General features: G+C 34.9%; 1 protein-coding gene across 2 annotated transcripts; it reads right to left on the bottom strand.

The window, feature by feature from the left end:
• Nucleotides 1–16,229: 16,229 nt before the first annotated feature.
• On the bottom strand, nucleotides 16,230–21,363 carry LOC149552110 (myb family transcription factor EFM-like). Of its 2 annotated transcripts, none has more exons than XM_089787586.1 (6): nucleotides 19,920–21,363; nucleotides 19,244–19,466; nucleotides 18,834–19,141; nucleotides 18,214–18,721; nucleotides 17,513–17,586; nucleotides 16,230–17,418 (listed from the first exon to the last, which is right to left on the bottom strand). In XM_089787586.1, the coding sequence occupies exons 1-6, from the start codon at nucleotides 19,920–19,922 to the stop codon at nucleotides 16,861–16,863; spliced, it is 1,674 nt and encodes a 557-aa protein (XP_089643712.1). In that variant the 5' UTR covers nucleotides 19,923–21,363; the 3' UTR covers nucleotides 16,230–16,860. The 2 variants fall into 2 exon arrangements, with proteins under 2 accessions (XP_089643712.1, XP_089643711.1); XM_089787585.1 differs by having other exon boundaries at nucleotides 17,513–17,589; nucleotides 19,920–21,317.
• Nucleotides 21,364–26,039: the final 4,676 nt, after the last annotated feature.

Genomic DNA, 26,039 nt, shown 5'->3' with positions numbered 1-26,039 from the left:
CAAAAAATTGCATAAGTAAGCATAACAATAAAACACAATTTTATATGGAACTCCAAGATTTTAATTGATTTTCCTTGAAAATTATAATCTATAGGGAGATGCATGTGCAACTATTGTAATTTGATAAAACAAAATAGATTCCAGACATAAACCTCAAGAGGGGAAAATCCTAGTACTAATGTATTAGTTTGTGTAGAAAGCACACGACTAGAATAAGTCTATGAACTCTTGAAGCCACAGGTTTTTCTCTATCACTTCATCCAGGTTATACTATTTTTGGAGAAAATGTTAGTGTGAAAGCTGATTATATTCCTTTATGGGAGTATCTTGAGCATCGGAGAGTACTAATGTGTTGCATTCATGATTGTGTTTGTCATTGATGTCAACATAGCATGGTTTCTATAAAGATTCACAAAGTAGCACATAGAGATCTTGATGGTATGGACAATGTTTTTATCATCTAGTCATGCGCAGTTATGGACATGTACAACATAGTGTCCTAATGACGTGGTTAAATGTGCAGCGTCTAAGTCAAAGATGTATGAAAGTTGTACCTAATTTACAGAGAGTAGTTCATAGACAAATTATTGGGAAAGAAGTTCCTAATGTTTGTTGGATATCTTTCATCTAAAATGTAATGAAGAGATGTGCAATCAAGCAATGAAAAAGGATAGTCAAGTGATGATGCTAGCGAGTGTGCAAGCCTTAGTATGGCACGTGTGAAGTTTTATATAGACTATGAACTGACAGTGCTATTGTAAGTGTAATTAATTAATTATCTTATTTTAATTAATTGGGAAAACCTCAAGGTTGACTCAAGAAATTATTATGAAGATGTGGTATAAAGGAAAGATGTTTTCCTTGATTGGAAAATGTATGATGTGTATTGAGATCATTATTGAAGTGTGAAGTGTGAAAAGGAGGAAAGTGCTTACTGAATGTGTGTAAGCAATCCAATGGATAATTGGATGTGCAGTTTGTGATCCAGTTACAAGATCTAAAGGAGAAAAAGTCTGGTTGACAAGCACAGATAAAGGAAGGAAGTATAATTCAGTTCTATTATTATGCAAGGAATAATACAGAGATCATTTGGACAATGGGTTCATTATCTTGCCCTTGAAGTTATTTGGGCAGTGGATCCAGCTGTCTTCCACAAATCCTAACAGGGTTGGCACAACTCCTAATAGGGTTAGAATCTTCTAACAAGGATTCAAAGTCTCCTAACAAGGACTCATATGTACTAAATGTTGTAACAGACTCTTAATAGGGTCTATCCTCTAAGAAGTAATATTTATATTAGTACATCATCTTGTGGGTACTATTCCCACTAGGGTTTTCCCTCTGATAAAGGGTTTCCCTAGTTAGCATATCTAGTGTTATTATGTATGAGTATCTTGTTGTGGCTTTAGTTTACATTACTCATATGGTTAAAATATTGTTTAAAGTTTTTATTAGTGATATTAGTTGGATAACTTATTTTCCTCCCCCCCCCCCCCCACCCCCCGCTCAGTTATATCAGTGGACTATATATTCTAACAATTAGTATCAGAGCATCAAGTCCTTGAAGGAAAAGCTAAAAAAATTTGGTAGATCAATGACAAATATATTTAGAAAGGATAGTCATAGATTTGATAGGGCCAACTATGATAGTTGGAAGGAGAAGATGAAGACTCATCTATTGTGCATGGGTCTAGGATATTGGATCTTGACAAAAAGTCTAAAGACAATCATTAAAGAAGAAGAACTTAAAGGTTGCAATGAAGAAGAGAGAGATATTTTCATGTGTAACATGAGAGCAATAGAAGCTCTACTGACAGCTCTTCTAGAGAATGAATGCAGTCAAGTAAAGTCACTTGTAACATCTCATAAAATTTAGAAAGCATTAGAATCTACTTTTCAAGGTGATGATCATGCAAAAAGAATGAGATTATAGAATTGGGTATGTGCATTTCAAGATGCTAGAATGATGGAAGATGAATCTATAAGAAGTTAGATTGGGAAAATATCAAAAATGGTTACAAGAATTCAATCTCATGGTGGAACCAAAGAAGATGATGAAGTCATATGGAAGATCTTGAAAAGTTTGACACCACCATTCAAGCCGATAACTCAAATGCTTCAACTAATGATGCCTAGCACTAAGGATTTCACTAAGGAAACATTGCTTGGAAGATTGGAATCAATAGAAGTAGATCTGAGAAAGTCTAGAAAACTTGCAAGAGTTGAAACATCTTTTAGTGCCCTAAACATTTGACCTAATTTGACAAGAAGTGCAAGAAATCATGGATATTTTGCTAGCAATAGCAGAGCTGATGAAGACAAGAAAATTAAAGGAATGGCCCTTCTAGCGAGAGGAGAAAAATAAGGTAAGAAAATATTTAAATATTGGACTTGTAATGAATTTGGTCATTATGCATCTAAATGTCCTAAAAGAGAGAAAAAGTATAAAGAGAAGTTTTACCCTAGAAGAGATAGAGATAAGAATTATTTGTATGCAAATGAAGATGAAGAATCTGATGAGAAATGTCAAAGTGAAAGTGATGATGAATTAGAATTTGTGGCTATCACAGAAGATGATCTTGATAGAGAAATTAGAGAAGAAAGAGCTCTAGTTACCCAAGTGGAAAAGAAGTTTGATTGGATAATTGACAATGGTTGTTCACATCACATGACTGGTGATATGAATAAGTTTGTTAAGCTCAAGAATCATGGTGGAGGTATTGTTAGAGTTGGTAACAATGTATCCTATCATATAATAGGAATTAGATCGATTACTCTTGATGGTACAACTAACACTGATGGTGTGTATTTTTTTGATGGATTGAAGCATAACTTCTTGAGTGTTGGACAGTTGGTGGATAAAGGTTATCAATTGCAGTTTACTAAGAAGACCTGCAATATCAAAGATAGAGATGGTAAGATGATTGGAATTGGCATTAGATCCAGAGGTAATGTATTTCAGTTGAATCCTACTGAGATGACATGTTTGGTAGCTAAAGTGGATAACACATAGAAGATTTTTTCATATAAACTTTGATAACATCATGAAGTTTAGTAGCACTTTTGTAGTCAGAGACTTTCCTAAGATTGTCAAGCCTACTAATGTTGTGTGTAAAGAATGTATTTTGGATAAGCAAAAGAAAGTATCATTTTCTAGCAAAAATTTCACTACCACAGAGAAGTTGGAGATCGTTCACACAGATCTAAGTGGTCCTTTTAGAACAAAAGGATTCTATGGTGAAAGGTATTTTATTATTTGTATTAATGATTGCACTAGAATGATGTGGTTAGTGTTGGTGTTTTGAAACATCACAATTTCAAATTACCCTGATGAGAACAAGATACATCTAGGGGCAGCTACTTCCCATCTACAACATACCCTTAGAGACACCGGACCAACTATAAGGCTAGACCCTTCTTCTACTTCAGGCTTTGCAAAACCTAGGTGGGCGGACCTCAAATTCACTTATATGGTACTAGTGCTAAAAAAATACACTTGAATCTAAGAAATCAGATAAAACCCTTAATCTTCTAACACTCATGCAAAGATCCTAGACATGAAATAGCTAATAACATGGCCTAACAAATTGATTAGTTAAGTGAGGGCATCCCTTTTAATTCCTTCAACATTAAAGGGAAAGATATTTTATTAATGATTTTGATTTCAGAAAAAACATGATATGAACAACCTGACACTCTAATCCTATAGTTGATCAGTGCCTTATATATTGGGCAATCCCACAAACCCCTAACACACATCCCTGAAATTCATTGACATATCCCATACATCAAAACTTACTAGTCTATATGTTCACCTTGTGAATCAGACATCTGCATCTTTCTGAATCTCATACTTGACCTATCCCTTCATGAGATATGCAATCCTATGATGATAAATCAAGCATTTACATGACTCCTTTAGTCATAAGAAAAATAAATCAACATATACAACCAACAAATTGAAACTGAGTTTCATACTCTTTGTTTACAAAATACAAAAGATCACAAATAGTATGAATGGGAGACAAGATATCATAATGAAGATTAACTTGCTGCCGCATTTTCGTTCATTTCTTTCAAACAAATGCAATAAGATGCATGAAATTAAAATGTAAAACTACCTAACAAGTCAAAACTATCTGTGTTCTTATTTCTTGTTGTTCATTACAAGGGAAATTGCTAAAGAATATGGTGTAATCACAGCATTGGATCCAACAATGTGGTCTCGTAGACAAACTGGAACCAACCACTACAATGGATGAGAAAGAGAAAGATATAGGATATGAATAAAATCTTAGATCTGATCTAGAAGGGACATTTGTCCACTTGAATCTTCATTCCCTGTTGTTGTAAAACATCTCTCATCTTTCTACCAATGAAATCTTATATGATTTTCATCATTATTTTGTAACAAACTTGGAAATATCTCTTATGAATGATGAAAACCCTTGTGTTACTAAAATATTTGAAATGCTAATAAAACCTCTATTTAACTAACTTGGAAGTGACAAAATTTACCCCTAACTGCATTCATGTTGCCTTTTATATTCATTTAGTTCACCATTTTTATGGAAATCAAATCTAAATTGCCCCACTGAATGAAACTAGAAAATGGACACCTAAGACAAATCCTCACATAACTTGAACTAGTGGCCTCATGTGCAAAAAATAACTCCATAAATGGAAAGTTCGTTCTCTTCCAATTCCAACGATATATAATAGTGCCATACTTTCTTACCAGAATTGCCCAAAAGCTTAGTTTGAATTTTAGGCTCTTGTCATGGCTTTGAAATTGCATTTTGGCATATATTTAACTTTTACCTAAAGTTAGAACTATAGGTTTAAATCAAAATTTATTTAAAATTCCTACTACACATTCAGAAAGGGAAAATAATAAAAAGTATTATTTTAGGCTCTTTTATTTTTTCCTCCAAAATTCCATCTAGGTCAAACTTGTTTGACTGAGCTGTGACATGTGTCACACTCTAATTGGCCCATCTACTACACAGTCACCTAACACGCGCCACCTGAGTGCCACATGTCACTCTCTCATTGGTCCTTTGTTCTACCATGTGGTTGTCGCCATGTCACTATCCTAGTCAGCATGGTGCCACATCATTGCAACATAGTGATGTCACGACATGTGGCACCCTAGTCCATGTCAGCATTTGATTGGTAGTGCCACATCACTACACCGTGTTAGCATGCCATGTCATCATTTTCTATGTTGCATGATAGCTTAGTAGGGTGCCATGTCATCACAACATGTGGCACTATCCACCACACAACACCTCGGGAAGTGTGCTAGGTCTAAGGTCCTCTACCACGTGTCATCTTACAATTGGTCCTTCTAGCAGCCATGTGTCATAATCAATTTGTCTGGTGGATCTAATCACTATTGATGTCATCATCTAGTCTGCATGTTTGGTCAAAACTTTTCTAAGGTTGCCTCCAACTCTCCACCACTATTGATGTCATCATCTAGTCTAAGTGTTTGGTCAAAACTCTTCTAAGGTTGCCTCCAACTCATCGTGGGCCCCATGTACAAGCAATTGCCTTCAAAAGACAATGTCTTAATAGACAACATACAATGTAAATATTGTTATATTTAAAAACTTAAAAGAAAACCACCACAATGAATGTGGGATAATTTTTTTACATTGTTTAACTTTGACTGTGAGTTTGAGCTTGATATGGAGTACAAATCCACCTCTTACCCTCCATGGTTTCCTTTTTAGTTTCAAAACCATACCCTGTATCTTGAATTCGACCTATTGGCGTGGGGAACATGCATGAGCAGGGGCTTCTTTAATGGAACCGCAAGTGACAGTATTACCATTTGAAATGGAGTGAGGCGACAAAATGAGGAGGAGAGAAAATATTTCCACTCCATTATCATTGCATCGTACACATCTGATCTTCACTTCCGTATATTCTATTTGTGCCCTCCCCCCTTTTACGTCCCTGGATCTGGCATTAATGTTGCAAGGATTAGTCAATAAAAGGCTTTGGTAGCTATGAAAGTTCTATGTAGTGTGTGCCATACTATTATACGCTTTCAAGGAAAGCCATTGGAAAATATACTTTTCATAACAGACATGATCAATACTGCTTTCTTTTAAGGCACTTCAAATAAATTGACCTCCACATGGCTGCCTCCAAACTTGTCAATCTAGTCATGGGTTGCCCTTTTGTAGTTGTCCCCCATCTTCATTGCACATCGATGGGGGTACCTTTTTCCTTAGAGGCGTGGGAGCTCTGCCCTAGTGCTACAACTTACTTGACGCAGATACCTTGTTCCTTCTTACGGACTATCCACCCATTTTTTAAAGAAGTCAGAGCTTCATGCTCTTGATGGTGACACTTTCCATTCCATATCTCCTTTGGCTACAACTTCTTCATTTTTTTTCTTTATTTCTCTGACCCACATGTGAATAGATAAGGCTTTAGTTTGTTCCAATGTTTTTTGCGGTAGCATCTGAATAGGATTTACATGATACTCAGCTCCAGCTTTGAACTTTCCTCTAGGGTTGCTTCTCTCCTTGTCATCACAAGTTTAAGCAATCAAATATGGAGGCATGTGGGTAATGCTTCAAACATGTCATGGGACCCTCAAATATCTTGATTTAACTTCATATTTTTTGATGCCTAAGAGTTTCGCACATTCCAGACATATACACCAAACACTCCTATGGCTAATTCTATATCCCATCTTCCTTCAGTGAATCCTTGCATTACGAATGCACATTTGCCTTGCCCAAAAGAAATTCTTTGACCTCTAGAATGTAATGCAAAAGGAATTTCTCATTTCAGTCAACTGGATCAAAATTATAACTGGTCAAACAAGGCCTCCCGAAATTCTAAACAACTTGCATCAGCATGACAACAATAAACAACCAACTTTGAGGGATTCAAAATCTAGTCAAAACATGTTGAAATCACTTCAAATCTAAAACATAGGTTCTCTAATATGGATATTAAACAATCCTAAATCGGCGAGTCATGAAACATATCTAAGTGCAAGATATTCAATTGCAAACAAGGCCTCCTACTGTTGTTTGACACTTGTGCAAAATGAAGATTTGAACATTGCTTAAAATAGACCTTCACTGAATGACTTGGAATGGAAATTTATCTTCATGGGAGAAGTGGATATACTAAATGCAAGGTGTTAGAAGAATTAAACACCTTTTAGGCCTCAAAAGGATATTTGGGTACACATGCATTAAATGTGTTTTAAAAGGCTCAAAAGCTTGGAATGGTACTCAATTCGAGAAGGCGATTTTGAGTCCCAATAGGTAGCATTTCTTAAAGAGAAATTTAAAGCTTTTGAGAAGTTTAAGATATTTAAGAATAGAGTTGAGAATTAATCTAGTGTTGAGATTAAATGTTTGAGATCTGATAGATGAGGAGAATTCACCTCTAGAGAATTTAACATATTTTGTGAAGAAAATGGAATCAAAAGACAGCTATATGCACCTAGAACACCTAAGCAAAATGGGATTACTAAGAGGAGAAATAAGTCTATAGCAGAAGCAACTAGAGCAGTGTTATTTGAGAATGATGTTTCTAAGACATTCTGGAGAGAAGCAGTTAATACAGCAATATATACTCTAAATAAAGTACAGATTAGAAAAGGTATGGACAAGACATCTTATGAACTATGGTTTGGACATACACCGTCAATCAAATATTTTAAGACATTTGGGAGTAAATGTTATATCAAGAGAGATGATGACATTGGTAAGTTTGATCCAAGAAGCAATGAAGGTATGTTTCTTGGCTATTCATTGAAGAGTGAGGCTTATAGATGTTTCAACTATAGAACTAAGACAATAGTTGAATGTGCAAATGTAAGGATTGATGAGAAGTTTGGAACCAAAGAAAAGATGGTAGATTATAATTCAGATGAGGAAGAGGATAACTCTAGAATTGTTAGACAGAATGTTGAAGTTTTGGTTAAGACTAAACATGACTTGCAGAATGATGTGCTAACTTTTGAGCATAGAGGAGTAAAGAATTTTGAACCTAGAGAAGAGATAAGCATTGAGATGTCAACTCCTACCCTAATAGGAATTTGACAAGGAATCACCCTCCTAAGCAGATAATTAGAAGTAAAGACAGGCATAATGACAAGGAACAAAGTAAATGAGGAAATGTGTTTGATATCTCAAGTTGAACCCACGTGTGCAGATGAAACAATCAAAGATAATCATTGGATCCAAGCAATGAAGGAGACGAGATAGTAAAGAATGATACATGGGAATTAGTTCCTAGACCAAAAGACAAGAACGTGATAGAAACAAAATGAGTTTTCAGGAATAAGATAAATGAGCAAGGAGAAGTTGTGAGAAACAAGACCAAACTTGTTTGTAAAGGCTATTCACAACAAGAAGTCATTGATTAAGAGGAAACATATGCACCTGTAGAAAGAATGGAAGCAATAAGAATGTTCTTGGTTTATGCAGTGAACAAGAAATTCAAGATTTATCAGATGGATATTAAATCAACCTTTCTGAATGGAGAATTAGAAGAAGAGGTTTCTATTGAGGATCCTGAAGGATTTCCTTTATCAGAAGATAAAGACATGGTATGCAGATTGAAGAAATCTCTTTATGGTCTGAAGCAGGTACCAAGAACTAGGTAAGGTTGGGCAGGTACTTGGAATAGCTTGGATTTTCTAAAGGTGCGGTAGACAGTAACTTGTATCTGAAAGAGATTGAAGATGGTTTATTGATCATTATAATATTAGTTGATGACATCATTTTTGGAGGCAATGATGAAGCTAGTGATAAAATTTTTGAAGAGATGAAGAATGAATTTGAAAAGGTTTGGTTTGGAAAGTTGTAAACTAGTTGGCACATCAATGATAACTAGTCACAAGTTATCCAACAAAGATGAGACACCTGTAGTGGAGCAGAAGAAGTGCCAATCAATTATTGGAGGTTTGTAGTGTTTGACTCGGACCAGACCAGATATAGCAAATACAGTTGAGATTGTAGCTAGATTTCAAGTTGATCCTAAGGAATATCATTTTGCAACAATTAAGAGAATATTCAAATTTATGAAAGGGACATCTAATTATGGAATTTGGTATGACAAATCAAGTAATTTCACACTTTTCTCATATATTGATGTTGATTGGGCAGGCAATATGGATGATAGAAAGAGCACCAGTGGTGGAGCATTCTTTCTTGGAGGAAAATTGGTTTTTTGGTTAAGCAAGAAGCAAGATTGAATTTCATAGAGCGTTGTTGAGGCAGAGTATGTTGCAACAACAAACAATTATAATCAAGTTATGTGGATGAAGAAAATGTTGAAGGATATCAAAATTGAGATTGAAGAACCTGTTATTATTTACTATGATAACACAAGTACAGTGAGTATGTCTAAGAATCTTGTATTGCATTCTAAGGAAAAACATATATCTATTAAGTATCATGTACTGAGAGAAAATAGATGGAAAGGAGATCAGATTGGAGTATGTAAGTATTAAGGATCAAATTGCATATATCTTTACGAAGCCATTGCCTAAAGCTACATTTGAGTACTTGAGAGGTATGCTTGGGGTTATGCCCCTACCTACTTCTGAGCAGGTCATGCAGAGAGTGCATTAGTCTAGTGGTACAAAGCACTATTATTTGACTGGATTGAATGATGATGCTTCCTATATGGGGGGAGTATCTAGTATGTACTGAGTCATTGAGGACTCTTGGTATTTGGTATTTGGTATTTGGTATCGAATAGTTTCCTTGGACACTCGAGTTGGTTGATGACTTGGAGCAGCTAATTAACAATTGGTATTGAGATTGACGCCTTTGACATTGATGTCAATGGGGGAAAGAATATGCATGAAAAACATCTCCTAAGGTATGGGGGAGAGTATGTATGGAGGAACTCTTAAGTAATGGGGGAGTGATATTTCTTTAGAAAGATTTAGAAAGATTCATGTAAGGAAGTAGGAATATGCATCTGATGTATTATGAATTGTTTAGTGTAAAGTAAACAATTGATGTCTAAGAAGAAGGAGTATGCACCTGTTGTTTTGAGATTCCTTTTAGTGTGTGGACAACTGATGCTGGTCAACAGCAGCAGCAGAACATTGTTTGGTATTCTTGGAACTTGGATGTTTTTTCATCTATGTTGTCATCAATGCCAAAGGGGGAGACTGTTAGCATGAATGCCGATGATACTACATTATGGGAGTATCCTAAGCATTGGAGAGTACCGATATGTTGCATTCATGATTGTGTTTTTCATTGATGTCAACATAGCATGGTTTTCATAAAGACTGACAGAGTAGCAAAAAGAGATCTTGATGGTACGGACAATAGTTTGATTGTCTGGTCATGTACAACATAGTGTCCTAATGGCATGGTTAAGTTGGCAGCATCTAAGTCGAAGACATACGGATGTTGTACCTAATTTACAAAGAGCAGTTCAGAGATAGAGTATTAGGAAAGCAGTTCCTAATGTTTGTTGGCTATCTTAATCTGAGATGTAATGAAGAGATGCACAATCAAGCAATGATAGAGGATAGTCAAGTGATGACATCAGCGAGTGCGCAAGCCTTAGTATCACATGTGTAAATTTTTGTATAGACTATGAACCAATAGTGCTATTGTAATTGTAATTAATTAATTATCTTATTTTAATTAATTGGGAAAGCCTCAAGGCCGACTCAAGGAAATATTATAAAGATGTAGTATAAAGGAAAGATGTTTTCCTTGATTGGAGAAGGTATGATGTGTATTGAGATCGTTGTTGAAGTGCGAAGTGCAAAGTGTGAAAAGGAGCAAAGTGCTTACTGAATGTCGGTAAGCGATCCAAGGGATTATTGGATGTGCATTTTGTGATCTAGTTACAAGATCTAAAGGAGCAGAAGTCTCGTTGACAAGATAGAGACAAAGGAAGGAAGTACAATTTAGTTCTATTATTCTACATGGAATAATACAAAGATCATTTGGATAGTGGGTTCATTGGTCTTGCCCTTGAAGTTGTTTGGGCAGTGGGTCCAATTGTCTTCCACAACTCCTAACAAGGATTCAAAGTCTCCTAATAGGGACTCATATGTAATGAATGTTGTAATAGACTCCTAACAGGGTCTATCCTCTAACAAGGAATATTTATATTAGTACATCATCTTGTGGGTACCATTCCCACTAGGGTTTTCCCCCCAATCAAGGGTTTCCCTAGTTAACATATCTAGTGTTATTGTGTATGACTATCTTGTTGTGGTTTCAGTTTGCATTACTCATATGGTTAAAGATTGTTTAAAGTTGTTAATAGTGATATTAGTTGGATAACCGATTCACACCCCCCCCCCCCAACCCACCACTCTCAGTTATACCAGTGGACTATATATTCTAACAAAAAATCCATCCCAATTCATGCTCATTTCTTATGGCACTTCAACTGCCCAACAATTAGGCTCAAAAAAAATGGTTGCAAGGCCACATTCTAGCCATGTTCCAGAAGCTTGTGGATTTCACTTGCCCAAGGGATCCCCACCCCTAATTCTACATGAGCAACAATGTCTATGTCATCACCCAAGTATTCTTCTTTAAAAGTCTTCCTTAGGAGCAAAAAATTGTCGATCATTTCTTCTCTGAGGTCAAGTAGAGAGGCTAAAAAATTGGACGTAGTGTCTATGTTGACATGGTACATATTCTCATTCTCAAGAAACTTGCACCCCATAACCATTTTCATAGCATGAATAATGAAATTCACAGTGAGCACAACCTCATTGCAAATAGATAGGAGGTTTTCATTAGGGACGTCGCCTAAAAAGCCCTTCTAGTTCTCTTCCAATTTGCATGTCAGGTGAATCAGAGTGTCCATCTTGATTCACAATTTACGAAATAATTAATTATAGAAGAATGACTACAGGCTACAGAGCAATGACTACTAGTCTACCACATCAACTAAGTTCAATTATTTTAAATGATTAAATCTTTACAAATCTTCCACATATATGGAAGTTTGTGTCAGAAAAGTTGTAATGTGTGCGGAGTTGATGGAAGAGGGAATGTGACTCAGTGACAAGACATATTTAATGTCCACTATAGGTGGTACAGGGCGAAAGGAGATGTGTCACCATTCTAGAGACTTGAACAAGGTCAAGGTTTAGTTCAAGACATTTGGCCTGGAATAAACCTTCAACTGTTGATATATAATCATTGGACAATAGTCTGTGGATGGATGTTACATGCATGTTGGAGATATGTCATGTTATTTGAAACATTTCCTGAAAAGCTATCACTTCAGACATCAATTCAAGCTCGCATGTGTATTGTGTACTAACTAGTAAATACTTATTCGAAAATTAACTTACGATTCACACAAGTTTGGAAAGTAATAATTAAATACATCATTTGATTATTGTAAAATAACTAGAGCCGAAAATAAAACACCATGCCACTAAAATATCCAAAATGTCAAATATCAACAAAAAGGGGTTTACTTTGCATTATATTCTTTGTATCTACTTTACATTTCATAAACTTTTTGATAATATGTTTTACAAAATAAATCCTAACTAAACTGATGATTCTTTGCATAATGCTTCTTTTAGCCTTCAAAACATTCCAAAAGCATTGAAGTTTCAATTTTGTTGTTCCACCACATTTGCAATTTGGTTTTCAAAATTAGCAGGGTCGAGACCTATTTCAATGAGCATTTCTCAAAGGTCTACCTTTTCCAACTCCTTTCCTAGCTCTTTGATGGCATCCTTGAGATTAGCAAAAAGAACATGCTCCTCATCCTCCTCCAAAGTCAAATTTGGGTTAACAACAAGGCTTGGATTTTCATTCAATGATCCCTCTTCTGTAGGCAATCCCATTTTTGGTAATTAACTACGTTTCTGATAATGGAAAGCACTAACCAAGATGTCTACAATTTAAAGAATGTTTTTTTTTAACAGATTCCATTCTGCCATAAATGCAATATGACATTCCACATACATGTCATCCTTTAGATACCTCACTTTCTTTTTACTCTTTGAATTAATATTGATTGTAATTTTTTGATAATATAACAACTGATTTGATAAACATACAATTAATTTCTAGTCGTTGATTCATTGAGTGATTATATCACATCATTTTCTAGCACATTCGCCAACGCATTATATATTTTTTCCACCAAATGGGAAAAATCTCCTAATCTAATCAACATTTTTCTATTCATCAGGAAAAATTGCCTAATCCAATATATATTTTTCCTAATAAATGGGAAAAAATGCCTCCTACAATATATATTTTTTCTATCACAAGGGAAAAAATCATCTCGATTTTATGACATTCGCAATGGTCAAAGAAAAATCGCGTCTAAAATTAAATTTTTTTGAAGTTGAAAAAAGAATTCACCGATAGAATTTAACTTTTTTCCGCAAAAACTAATGTTGGATTCACCACGAATTTATATATTTTTTGAGGAGGGGGTTTCTTAAAGTTATCTTGGCCTTAGAGTTGCTAATGTTTTAGACAAGCCAATTGGTAATAACATAAATGAGGATGGAGAATGGGTATACAAGTATGATGAGGATTTAGACAAACTTGGAAGTGAAGATACCTCAAATTAATTGGAGGGAGAAGAAATGCTTCAAACATATTAGGGCATTAAAGAACTAGAAAGAGTGGAGGTGGCGAAAAACATCAAAATGAAACACTCATCCAAGTTCGAAGAAGGAACATCCTTAGTGATGGAGGTAAAACATAATGAACCAAATGCAACCCATCAAGAACAAATTGATTATGATGCATAATCATTTTATGGGTTTTAAACAAATAAGATTTTAGACTATTTTTCTCAAGACTTCTCTTATATAGGTCTTGTAGTTGGATTGATTTTGCAACTATAACTTTGTTGGCTATACTATAGATTTCAGCTTACACACTATTTAGTTTTTAGCCAATCTTTATTGTTTTGGTAAAATTAGCTCTTGCTTTGGTAGGTGAATTTGGATATAGTGGATAATTTATAATATGGCATGTTTGAATTTGGATATAGTGGATAATTTATAATATGACATGTTTGCTTGTTTATAGTCTATTTGTTGACAACTAAACTCTTTGTATCTATTTGATTGGTGATTGCTTTGATCTTAAATAGAAACCTTCATCACCCTCTTCTTTAGGACAGAAAATAATTCTCTCTTCAAACAAAGAATGGTGAATGAAAAGAACAAATGCCCCTTCTACAATACCATCAAAATTACCTTCACTCTTCTCATCCATGAGAATATTACTCACAAAATTATATCTTGATCTCATTATTAATGGACCTTGACTCCTTATCATTTAAGAAATGCATAGTTAAGTACCTCACCCAGTTAATTTTTTTAAAGAAAGATTCATGTTCTTCTAAGTACTTTGTCGTCCAAGAGTTTAAAAGCTAACTACTACAATTAAACATGAAAATGTGGAATCTTCACTAATTAATCAAATGGCATGTTCATTAAGACGGTGTTCTGATCCTCCACTGCACACTACACGTGCAAGCAACTCGATGGGAAAAGGAATTTACAGTTAACATGATTGAAGTCCCACCAGATTTTTTTATGGTCAAGGTGATGTAGCAGTTTCTTTTAGCCTCTGTATAATTAGATTAGGCATACGTTATTGACAGCCAACACTGTGGGCTTTTATGGCTGGCAAGGCTTGGGAAAACCTTTTATAAGCCTGATGGACGTCAAGATTGCTCAGATCTAATACATGCGAAATCTAGAAACAATAAAATATACATTTATATCTCAATGAGGGCAACAATTCGCTGCCCAAATATTTCTTGTCAACCATGCTGCTTCTATAAGCATCCTAAATATAGGAATAGTTACAATTTGGAACCTGAGACTCACCAACTCATAACTTTTAACAATGGACCAAACCCAAAACAATCAAAGAGAATGAAATATTGAACAATGGACAAACCCCAAAACAATCGAAGAGAATGAATTGATTATTAGAAGTATCACTGGTGGTCGTTAAAGGCAGAATGATGCTACAATATTGCTTGAATCTTCTTTGAATATTTCATCCTACTTAGATCTTCGCAGGGATAAGATAATCAGAGGATCAATTCTGAGTCAACTATGTATAATATTATTTCAACATTTCAGATCACACTCTGTGATCTGGCCTCATCAGAGATAAGATCTTGTTTACTTACTGGATCGTCCTTCCACCAGCCTAAATAACAGGGGAGTATTCATAGGAATTTTTTTTCTTCTTATGGCAACTATTAAATTTGCATTACCGGCAATAACAAAGATGTAAACATATGGAAGAATAAGAGGTAGGAATGGTAAATTTCAAAACGGAGGATATTCACAGGCCTATGGAATGAACTTACTCCACTTCCATAAGAAAAGTCATTTGAAAATTTGTAGTTTTAGGACTTTTCGCTGTTGTTTATAAAGGTTGCAGACACTGAATCTGTGTGAATGTCAATCTTATGAAGATGCCCCTAACTAGCATTATTGATAACTTAATTAAAAAGAAAACATCTTCTTTAAGGATATCAGTGAACAGCCCTGTGAGATGCTTAATCATACAGGTTCAACAAGTCCTCTTCTGACAAACCAGCAAATTCCACCCTCAAACAAGTTTTTTAGCTGTATAACAAGCTTAGAAAGCAAGCATCGTGGTTTTGGCACAAACCATACCAGATGTGTTTAACAATACACAAACACCAAAACGTTTATATATAGAAAAATGTACATACAACATAACTGGTTTGCCGCCCTTAGAAAACTATGTAACTGCATCATTTACAGAGAGAATAAATTTCACAGGATATTTAAAATCCCTAAAAGTGGAGCCTTGAATTTATTATCTAACTCAAACTAGAACAGAAACCAATTATTGCATATCCAAACCCGTAATTATTTTTGACATGTATTTAATGTCAAAGGATTGACAAAATGCATTTGAAAAATGCTTAATAGTTATCAAAAAGGGAAGCTAATTAGAATCTCCTTGTTTTTGGCATTTGGTGTGATTCATATAAGCACATTTACAACTTGAATTTCAAAATAAAATTTGATAACTAATCTTGCGCTTCATGCCTGTAACTAAAGCAGAAGCTATGTTCTCTAAGATCGTGGCTATGTAGTCTGCAACAAATTTGGTTTCCAGTTTTCACAGATAAATTTGTCTTTCTCAACATCAAAAACTATTAGGGCCTGAAGTCAAAAATTTGAACATGACAGAAAAGGTTGCAATATCAAGTAAAGAGAAAAACTGTGTTTTCATATTGTGTGGTGTGGAACCAAAAAACTGAAGACATTGTATATAAACATCAAATTACTACCTCCAACCAGAAAAACTCAACTCACTCGACAAAACTGTATAAAAGATACATCTACCGATTGAAAAATATGAATATGAATCATATTTGTCAGTAATCCTGCACACACAGTCAGAGTCTCAACATGCTTTGCTGGTCTAAACTGATTCATTAGTAGATTGAACTGCTGTGTCTGCTGCCACTCTGAAATTTTTGGATATGACTCTTTGCCGCAACAGATCCTGCCATTTCATTTTTTGTGCTGCTAGTTTTTCAGACACTGCCAGACTCTGTTAGCCATATGACCAGTCAAGTTGATGATGCTATCCTCAACTTTATACAAAAGATATCACTCCGTTGAGACTGTCATTGATAAGGGTAAAATAAGTGGAAAGTGAAACCACTTCTCAAAAATGTGGCCTAGTCATATTTATGCATCTCAGAAGTTTAATTTGCATAAAATGGTCAAAATGGTAATTAGCATGGTATCGTCTTTCACTTTAAACACAAACTAATTAGAGCATAAAAGTCACCTCCTGAATCGCTCAGCCAGTCAAAAACCTGCACAATCAACTAAAACTTCAGAGCAGTTTCACTGCCTCTGCTATCTTCTTCATCTCCATCTACAGACTGTAGAGGTTTCCTCAGTGACAAAGAAGTACCCATATTAGTCGCCTCGCCATTTTGAGCATTTTCTTCACCTTTCCAACTGGAACTCTCCGATTTTCCATCGCCTACACTTTCCTCTCTGCCACCATCTGCAGAAGTCCCCCTAGCACCAGAAGACTGCCCTGTCATCTGCAAAGGCCCTTGAGGTGAGCTTAATGACTGTGAAGGAGTGTGAAGCTGTTCACAATAGGTAAGCTGCGAACGCTGTATTTGGGAAGACTGATTTGCCTGAGAATAATATTCTTGGGGCATTGGTGATTGGCAATAGTGTGATTGAGAATGAGAAGTGGTAGTATTTGAAAGGGGACTATAAAGTCCTGGTGCTTGATGGGCAGCAGCCGCTGCATGTGCTGCTGCATAATCAGGAGGCACCCAAATTCCTCCAAGAACCACAAGCTGTGGAGCTTGAGAAGCAGACGTCTGAGGAGAAGGACTTGGCCTTCTGGTGTGCAAACGATATTTCTGTGTAACAAACCAGATGTCAAATTAGACTGGATATTCTCAGAGGCTAAATCTAAAAGCTCCTTAACCCATGTGTTGAGTGTAAATTGCATACCTGTAAATGGCTTTTGACTTCGTCATTGGTAAGCCCATCCACCTTCATCAGCTCTCTGATTTGCTTTGGCGTTGCTACTGTCCATAAAAAGAAGAAATAGTTGCAGTGATTTCAAAGTTCAAAATCCACAATGCCATTATAAAAAATCTAATACAGAGAAAAACATACACATCTCCTGTGGAGATGGGAGAACTCAATGATCATTTGTACTCAGTAATCAGAAGCAAAAAATCACTCTCAAACGAAACACTGAAGGAAATTTAGATTCATGCATGGGACCTGAAGGAGAGAACTATTAGTATTCTGTACAAGAGACTTCAATTCTGATTCTCAAGATGCATGGAAACCATTTATAAGTCTCGCTCTAGCACCCAAGCATAAAAGATATGACAAGTATGCACAGGGGTTTTGATACACACTGACGCTTTAAACAACAAAGACCTTAATTTCCAAGAGGAATTGTTTGAAAAAACATCCTAGTCACCAAAGGAGAGCTTCTTCTTAACCTTCAAGTTTCCAATCAATGCCTAACCATTAGCACACTATGATTGAATTAGGAAAAATTGTGTAGGGCTCTAAATCTATGAACCCTGCAGTTTCTAAAGGTGTAATTAAAATTCAAACAAGTACAGAACCGTCAAGTTCAATAAACGAAAGATAACAGAAGCCAGATTTCAAATTTTAAATCTAGAAATTCTCACCTTGTGAACCACCTAGCTGCTGAAGAGCACTGACAAAGCGCCTATGCAGCTCTGGTGACCAGCACCTTCTAGCCTTTCTCTGGGATTGACCGCCAGATTGAGCTCCATTGGATGTAGTTGGAGCAGGAGAGCAACCACCCACATTAGGTTTTGCTGACCCTTCCTTGGAGAGAGCAGGGGTCGCGGTCTCCGTTGGTTCCTTGGATTTACTACTCCTAAATGTAGTGGTGGTGGTGACATTGTTCAATCTCGCCATTTCATTGCATCTAAGGGAGGAACCGACCTCCTGTTCTCCAGATGACAAGGCAAGGTCTGGTAGGGTTTTTCCTGGATCTATAGAGACAGCTGGATTGCTTTGTCTATCTCTAGAAAATGGGATGAATGCTCCTCCTCTTGGCTTAGTATCAGAAAACAGCTTGGAATTTGATGCGAAAAGTTGCTCTTGACCAGATCGGCCAGAATGGGAATCGTGCGGCTTCAATGGCTTTTCTTGTGGGGAGACCCTTTGCTGTCCGTGAAATGAAAGAAATCAGTATCGAGAGAATCTGAGTATAAAAACGAATGCAAAAGACCTACAACTTGATGGCTGCGATATAATAATCGCTGAGCTTGTTGCTTACCTCTTCTTTGCACTCTTCAGATTCAGAATTCTGACTCCAAAGCTGTGCAGAACTCATCCAGTTGGGCTTCTCACCATTGTCAAATTTTGTTCTCTTTGAATCATGATGGCTGTGATTCTCCTCGGATTCCTCTCCAGACTCATCGCACGGTTTCTTGAGAGGTATGAATTCCTCTAGCACTGGCCTGCTGTCACTAGAAGCAGGCATGTACTGATGCTCCTCATACGAGAAAACCATTTGATTAGGCGGTGTCGATGCCTGTACATGTGTTTGACAATCTACTAGCTGCTCCTTGGAAGCAGCAATTGCTGAAAATTTACATGGTTGGGAGTTAACATCAGGGAGGATTAGGCTTTCAAGCGAGACTAAATGGATTCAAAAATAGAGGAAAACAGAAGAAAAATTATTACCATCATTAAGAAGATGCATACAGAAAGGAAGTTCTCTTTTGAAAGCTTCAATTTTCTTTCTCTCCTCCTCTAATCCCTTGAGATAATCATCGAGCTGCCTCACTCGATCAAACTGATCGCTTACAAGGGATATCGCCTTCAACGCGCTGGAGTATTTACCAGGAGAAGGCCTGCAGTCTAGTGTCAGCTCTGCCGGTGATCCCATTATTCTACACAGATCGGTCTGTTACAGCACACATATCGCAACTTATTAGAAGCACATTGAGACGGAATATCCCAAATCATATATCTTCCAATACAGCCAGAGATTGTAAATGGGTATCGCAGACAAAAAAATATAGACATAGAGCCCACAACATCAAAACAAATCCCATCAATAGGTTTCTCAAAAGACATTGCATAAAAGGAGAACCCACATCCAAATACAGATGAATTGTATTTAAAAGCACAATGCTGCCATTCTGGATTTAACGAGGGTATTCACGAAGGAAGGGTTTGTGAAACCAAAGCACTGAAACAGTTATGGCGAAATTGACAATGGACATACAAATCCAATTCCCACCAAGAAAAAAAAAAAATCAAATTTCTATCATTTCCTTCGATGAAATCTGCAAGTCTTTGCATACTGAAAGCTTGATCAAATGTGCAGCCAATTGAGAAACAGAATTAACCATACCATGTAGAAAGACAACCTTCTTCCAGCCCTTATTCCTTAGCACCCCGGCGGTAATTTTTAATACGAGCTTGAAGAAATCACACAAAATAACCAAAATCTGTGCGTCCTTCGCTTCCCTCCCCTTCCCCGTTCACCAGATCATTCACCAACTCTCTCACACTGCCTCATCAATTAATGCATCCTATCCAGATATGATCCAAGAGCTCTCAACAAATAAAGCTCTGACGGGAAAAGCAAAATTAAAGGGCTAAAGCAAAGGGGGGGTGTAGTAGGTTGATGGAGGCAAAGGAAAGGGGAAAAGCAGAGAACATGTATTCCAACAATTGCTAGCAAGCGAGGCAAATAAGAAAGAGCGAAGGGGCAAAACAAAGCTCGCTAGATTCTGATGATGCACAAAATGTGGAAAAATCCAAAAGTTGATCAACGCACAGCCAAAGCTAGGAAAAAAAAATGAAGGCAAAGATTCCAGATCCTCAAAGTTTATTGCCTCTCTCCGTCTCAGGGACGAATTGGGTATCTGCAAAATAAAAGAGTATATGACTGACCCTAAAGCAAAATAGGCCCACAGATTCCTCAATGCAAATGTAGGAATCTTGTGGCTCAAGACGTGGGGGGAATTAAACCAGGAAAAGGAAATTACGAGGCCAAGAAGAATATTCTGGCAGATGTGAAGAACAAGCAAACGGCAGATGCTGCTAACGATGATGATGATGATGATCACATATGGGTATGGGGGGAGGAAGGAAGATTAAAAGAGAAAAAGCAGGGAAATTTTCTTGACAAGGATGGTGAGGAAGGTGAAGCGGTTGGAGGGCAATGAATAATGAATAATGATGGTGGACTCTCTCGTCTCTACAGGTGTTGAAGATGTTGAGTCATTTGAGGCGGCAGAATCTGCTGAAACATTCATGGTCGTGTCGTCGCATCCTGATCCTTTCCACCCAATAATTCTATTCTTAAATAAATGTCCAAATTCCTTCTCTTTTTTATTCAATTTCCCAAACCCCCACCGGACAAGAAACAAATCACCGGATTCCTTGCAGACCTATATAACGTGCCTAAATCTTAATCATGGAATCCCAAATCCCCACCCCCTTCTTTTTTTTAAACTGCTCCTTCCCCTGCTACTTTGGCTTTGACTCCCCTACATTTGTCAGCCCCACCCAATTTCTTGGCTCGAAGAACAGTTACCTTCGCTATTTTTGTCAGAGATTTGTCAAGTTTCTATAGTGGCGGACCCCATTGAAGGCACCCGAGGAATACTGGGAATCTACCGTTGCTTTCTTTCTGCTGTACCAAAGAATCTCCCTTTCCACTTATTTATCGCCCCCCCTTCAACTTTCTCCTCTTCCCCTCCAATAAACGTGAATTCCATTTCATTCCACACCAGGGAATTTCAGATGAGTGCTCTCTGACCATCATTAACATTGCAAATCAGGTGTGAAAAGCATCATCATTATTCTCTACCACCATATTAATTCAGATCCTCCCTGCACTGCATAAAGCCAAATTCCAACTTGCTAGATTCTATTTCTTGCGTCACAAGATTTGTGATTTGAAAGAAGATTAGGGTATCTTACTACTTAAATGCTAATCATGCCCGCATTTGTTTAATAAAACTGAATCACCTCCATAATTTGGTATTCCTTTTTTATTTTAAATGGTATTTACCATGGACTTTGGCTTGGTTCATTTGTGATGGTAAAAGTGTGATTCAAAATAAGGAATAGGTAAAAGACTATTTGGTTCATTTGAATGAAAATATATGAAGAAAAAAACAAAAAATGAAAGGAGTGTAAATAATTGTATAATGAAATATTTATAATATTAAAAGTCATATTTAGGCTAAAAGCATGATTCTAAAAAGGAATAAGAAAGATTATTTTATCTATTTTTAGGTAAGGCATAATGAAAATTAAGAAGTGAAAGGGTGATGAAAATTAAGAAGTGAAAGGGTGATGATTGACTCATCTATGGTAAAATATAATGGAAAACTACAAAATATGGAGGGTTATATTTGAGGTAAGTGTATGATTCAAAAAGTAAGGAATGGAAGGGTCATAATAGATCTGTCTATGTTCAAAGTATAATGGAAAATATATAAAATATGAACAATTATACATGGTAAAGTTTTGATTCAAAATAAGGAATAGGGAATGATTGAAATGAGGAATAGGGATGAATATTTGGTCCATTTGTAGTGAAAGTAAAATGAAAATAAAATGTGAGAGTTGTAATCCATCCATAGTAAAAGGATAATATCAAATAAGGAATAGCAATGTCAATTCTGTCTGTTTGTGGTAAAAGTATAAAGGAATAAGAAAGACGATGGAGATGGGTGATTGGTTTGTTCATAATAACGAGTTCATTTGGTACTTAAACAGTAAATATTGAATTAAATTACAATATTCATTTGTGGTAAAAGTATTATGTAAAATACAAAATTTGAAGGCTCATAATTCATTCATGCAATAATTGATTCATTTGTGGCAAAGGTATAATGAAAAATAAGGAATAGGGAAGTCAATTTGGTCCTTGCACATTAAAAGTATAATGAAATAGAAAGAATACAAAGAGTTGCAATTAGTTGGTTCATAATAAAATTATATTATAAAAAAGAAGTATACAAGGTAAAATACATAAAGGAATGAATTATTAATATATGAATAAATAAATATTTAACTTAATAAAAATGCATATAGATAATAAATTTAATTGAATGAGTTCGCACTCAAAATAATAAATATTAAATCAAAGTATAATAATGAACTACATTTTGAAGATGGCAAAGTGATGCTAAAGATGTAATCAATCAATTCACGGTTATACTGAATTTTTAGGGCTTTCTCAGATGATGCATAACTAAACACTACCTGCATTCACTTGTGTGGACCCAACTTTCAAGAGTCCAAACCTAAACCTATTATGTAGATATATACCGTAAATTATCAAATTAGTTTGTTATAAGATTAACTATTAAAATATGTTTTCCTTAATCTCTTGGTGTATAAATTCAGTGAGGCTTGATAGATTATAGGAAAATCTTTCGAATTCATTGAATTTAGAGGGGCACAATGGCCTCCATCGTACCTTTAGTGAATTAGCTTTTTGACTTTAGGCAACATTTTTAAGATAGCAAGCGTGTAATGATGTCTTAGATGATGTCACAAGTAGATAACACATAATTGATTTTCTTAAAATTCTTTAAACTAGATTTTTTTATTGCATTCAAATGTATTTCCAAAATGAGTGAATACATGTCTTTTAAGTAAACCAATCAAGCACAAAGATGAAAAAAAATCATATTTTATGTCAACTCACAATTACTAGTAGGATATATTCGATAAGATTTCATTTGAATTTGAATTTTAGAATTAAAGTTTAAATTCCAACCATGGATACATTTGTACTTATGAATCTAATACAAGGTGATGAAAAGTGAATTCATGGATCAATGTCAATTCCTAGGAATGTATATTAACAATAACATAATATAGTGACGTTATAAATCAAATTCTAATGAGAATGTATAACTTGTAGACATTAACATCATTCTACTCTATGTAGACCCAAAACAAAAGGGAAAATAGCATAAATATACATTTCACTACTACACTCTTTTCACCCTACACTTTGTTGTGCATGTGAATTGCTAAGTAGATGCATTTCAAAAAAAACTTAGTAGACAATGTGAAAATCAAATATTTTACAAGCACTCAAAATCTAATATAGCTTTATGTAAAGTATGTAGATCATTCTTGGATTCTCCCACAACAAGACTCCATTGGAAACTTACAAGATAAGGGAAAATATGAAAATGAACATTTAATAAGTAGTATTTGTTATATATTTAAAATATGAACTAGTTATAATTTTCTTTAAAATGAAGTATCCTCAAGAGACATATAATAAAATCAAGGTTAATGAGTTTAAACCTAATATTAAAAGTGGTAAAGCTTCAACTATGTGTAAATGTAGAAGGACTTTGATGAATGAAACTAAAATGACTAAATCCATCAAGATATGGGAATGATGAGGAACTTATCACTATAAATTATAATTCATGAAAGGGATATTAGTGTCATATAAACGCCCCTGCGCACACACCCACATTATAATGAAGTTGGATTAAAAATGATTGTAAAGACATGTAGGATAAGGGAAAACAAAGATGTCATAATAAAGAAAAATGATATGATAATGACAACCATAGCCACTAGATAAGAATCATGCATGTGCAAATTAGATGTAAAGTTGAATATGATAAACATCAAAACATGTAAGCATGATAATATAGAATCAATAGATATATAGACATGTGATCGTGACAAGTATAAACATAATAGCACATAAGTAATACAACTTGTGAAAATGAAAAATATAGAGTGTGATAAATATTTATAAGTAAAGGAAACACTATAATCATATCACATGAGGAAAACATTATAACCATTAAACATAAGGAATCAAGACTTGTGTGAGGTATTAACAAAACAACAAACATGTGATAACATAATTGGTAAATGTGAAACATAAAAGGTTATAGAAGTCAAATAAGGTGCGTAGATAAAGCATGTAAATTAACAACAAATATAAATAATCATGGGAGTTACATAAATAAGATAAAAATGAATAAGGTATAAACATCATAAACATGCAACATGAATAGCATAAGAAGAAAAATGGCATGAGTATTTAACAAAGAAACCTAAGAAATTGCATAATTGTTTTACGAAAGATTATCCCAAATAAAATATCAATAATGAAATGTTACATAGAAGGTGAAATAAGAGTGGAATAAATCCTAGAGGTGCGACATAAATGAAAAGATGGGGTACAAAAGTATGGAAAACTAAAAATAAAATATAAAATAAGTAAACAAATCCAATTATAAGAGTTATGTAATATTTTAAAAATAAATATGATGAAAATTATTATCAAAGATCGTCATTGTCCTAATAAGTAACATTGAGTGATTGCTTCTTAACTTGAAATGCATGTGTCTTCAATTGTATAAGTTTTCCATTTATAAGAATTGATGCTCTTGTGATAATATTATCAATAGGTGCAATTATGAAAACATAGATTATATTTATATTTATTAAATCATAACCTATTTTGTTAATACTCATGGAGAGTAGTTCCTTGACATGAATGGTGGATTTTTAAAACTTATCTTCCTTATCCATGTATCTATTGCAAAATGAGATTATTATTTCCAAACACATTTTTTCCTTCTATTTTATATTTTTAGTTATAATTGTCTTTGATACAAATTGTAGATTTTTGACTTGCGTATGGAGGTTCCTTAAGGATGTGTATATATACTTAAAATAAATGCTTTATTTTAAAAATATTTGAACATTGGGATCTCTTGCAACCTTTTGCAACTCAACCCTCATAAACATACTCAATATATTCAAGTACATAATAAATTTAGAGAAACCCTCAAGTTCTTAAGCCATGGTCTACCAAGCAATATAAAGCATATATCCAAATAAAGAATAAAATAAAAATATACTTCTACCTCTTTTGATCTTATCTTAATAGAAAAATAACCCACAATCTAAAGTTTTAATCTATATATCATTTGTCATTTTTACATTTAGCCTTGAATGTGCATAAGGTTTTACTTGTAGATAAGTAACATCTAAATATTTGTCAATGAATATTTCATTTAAATTGTTTCTAGAATATATGAAAATTTCACCTATAAGATTGTTTGTATTGTATTATTCATTATTAATGGAACATAGCTATTTTTTAACGAGATCAAATTTAAAACATGTCATCATTAGGGTAGTATATATGGAGGATATTGTGTCTCCAATTATATCACTTCAATAAAATTAATTAAAACTATATTTTCTTAAGAAATGTGTAATAATCGCCCATAGAATTTTTGTGTCATGGCAAAATGGTGATGTTCATTAGAAGTATTGATATCATCAAAATAACTTGGAAATTTGAGTTAGTATACTCATTCAATGCTTGTAAGAGGAGCAATTGAGTATTCCCCTACCATTGATATTATCTATATTTGAACTAATTTCAATCAATAAAATGTTGTCATGCATGTTTCAAATCCATGCAGCCTTGTGTATGAAGTCCATTAACTTT

Source organism: Cupressus sempervirens, chromosome 6, assembly GCF_028749045.1.
Source record: "Cupressus sempervirens isolate cs-2001-9-10 chromosome 6, ASM2874904v1, whole genome shotgun sequence".
Lineage (NCBI taxonomy): Eukaryota > Viridiplantae > Streptophyta > Pinopsida > Cupressales > Cupressaceae > Cupressus > Cupressus sempervirens.
Note: the sequence above shows the minus strand (reverse complement) of the source record. Positions and strands in the feature narration are given on the sequence as shown.

What these genes read in the sequence shown, in the direction of transcription:
- LOC149552110 (XM_089787585.1), bottom strand. An exon ending in TATGCATCTTCTTAATGATG is followed by an intron (nt 19,142 to 19,243) that starts GTAATAATTTTT and finishes GTAAATTTTCAG; the next exon opens with CAATTGCTGCTTCCAAGGAG. An exon ending in CTGAAGAGTGCAAAGAAGAG is followed by an intron (nt 18,722 to 18,833) that starts GTAAGCAACAAG and finishes TTTCACGGACAG; the next exon opens with CAAAGGGTCTCCCCACAAGA.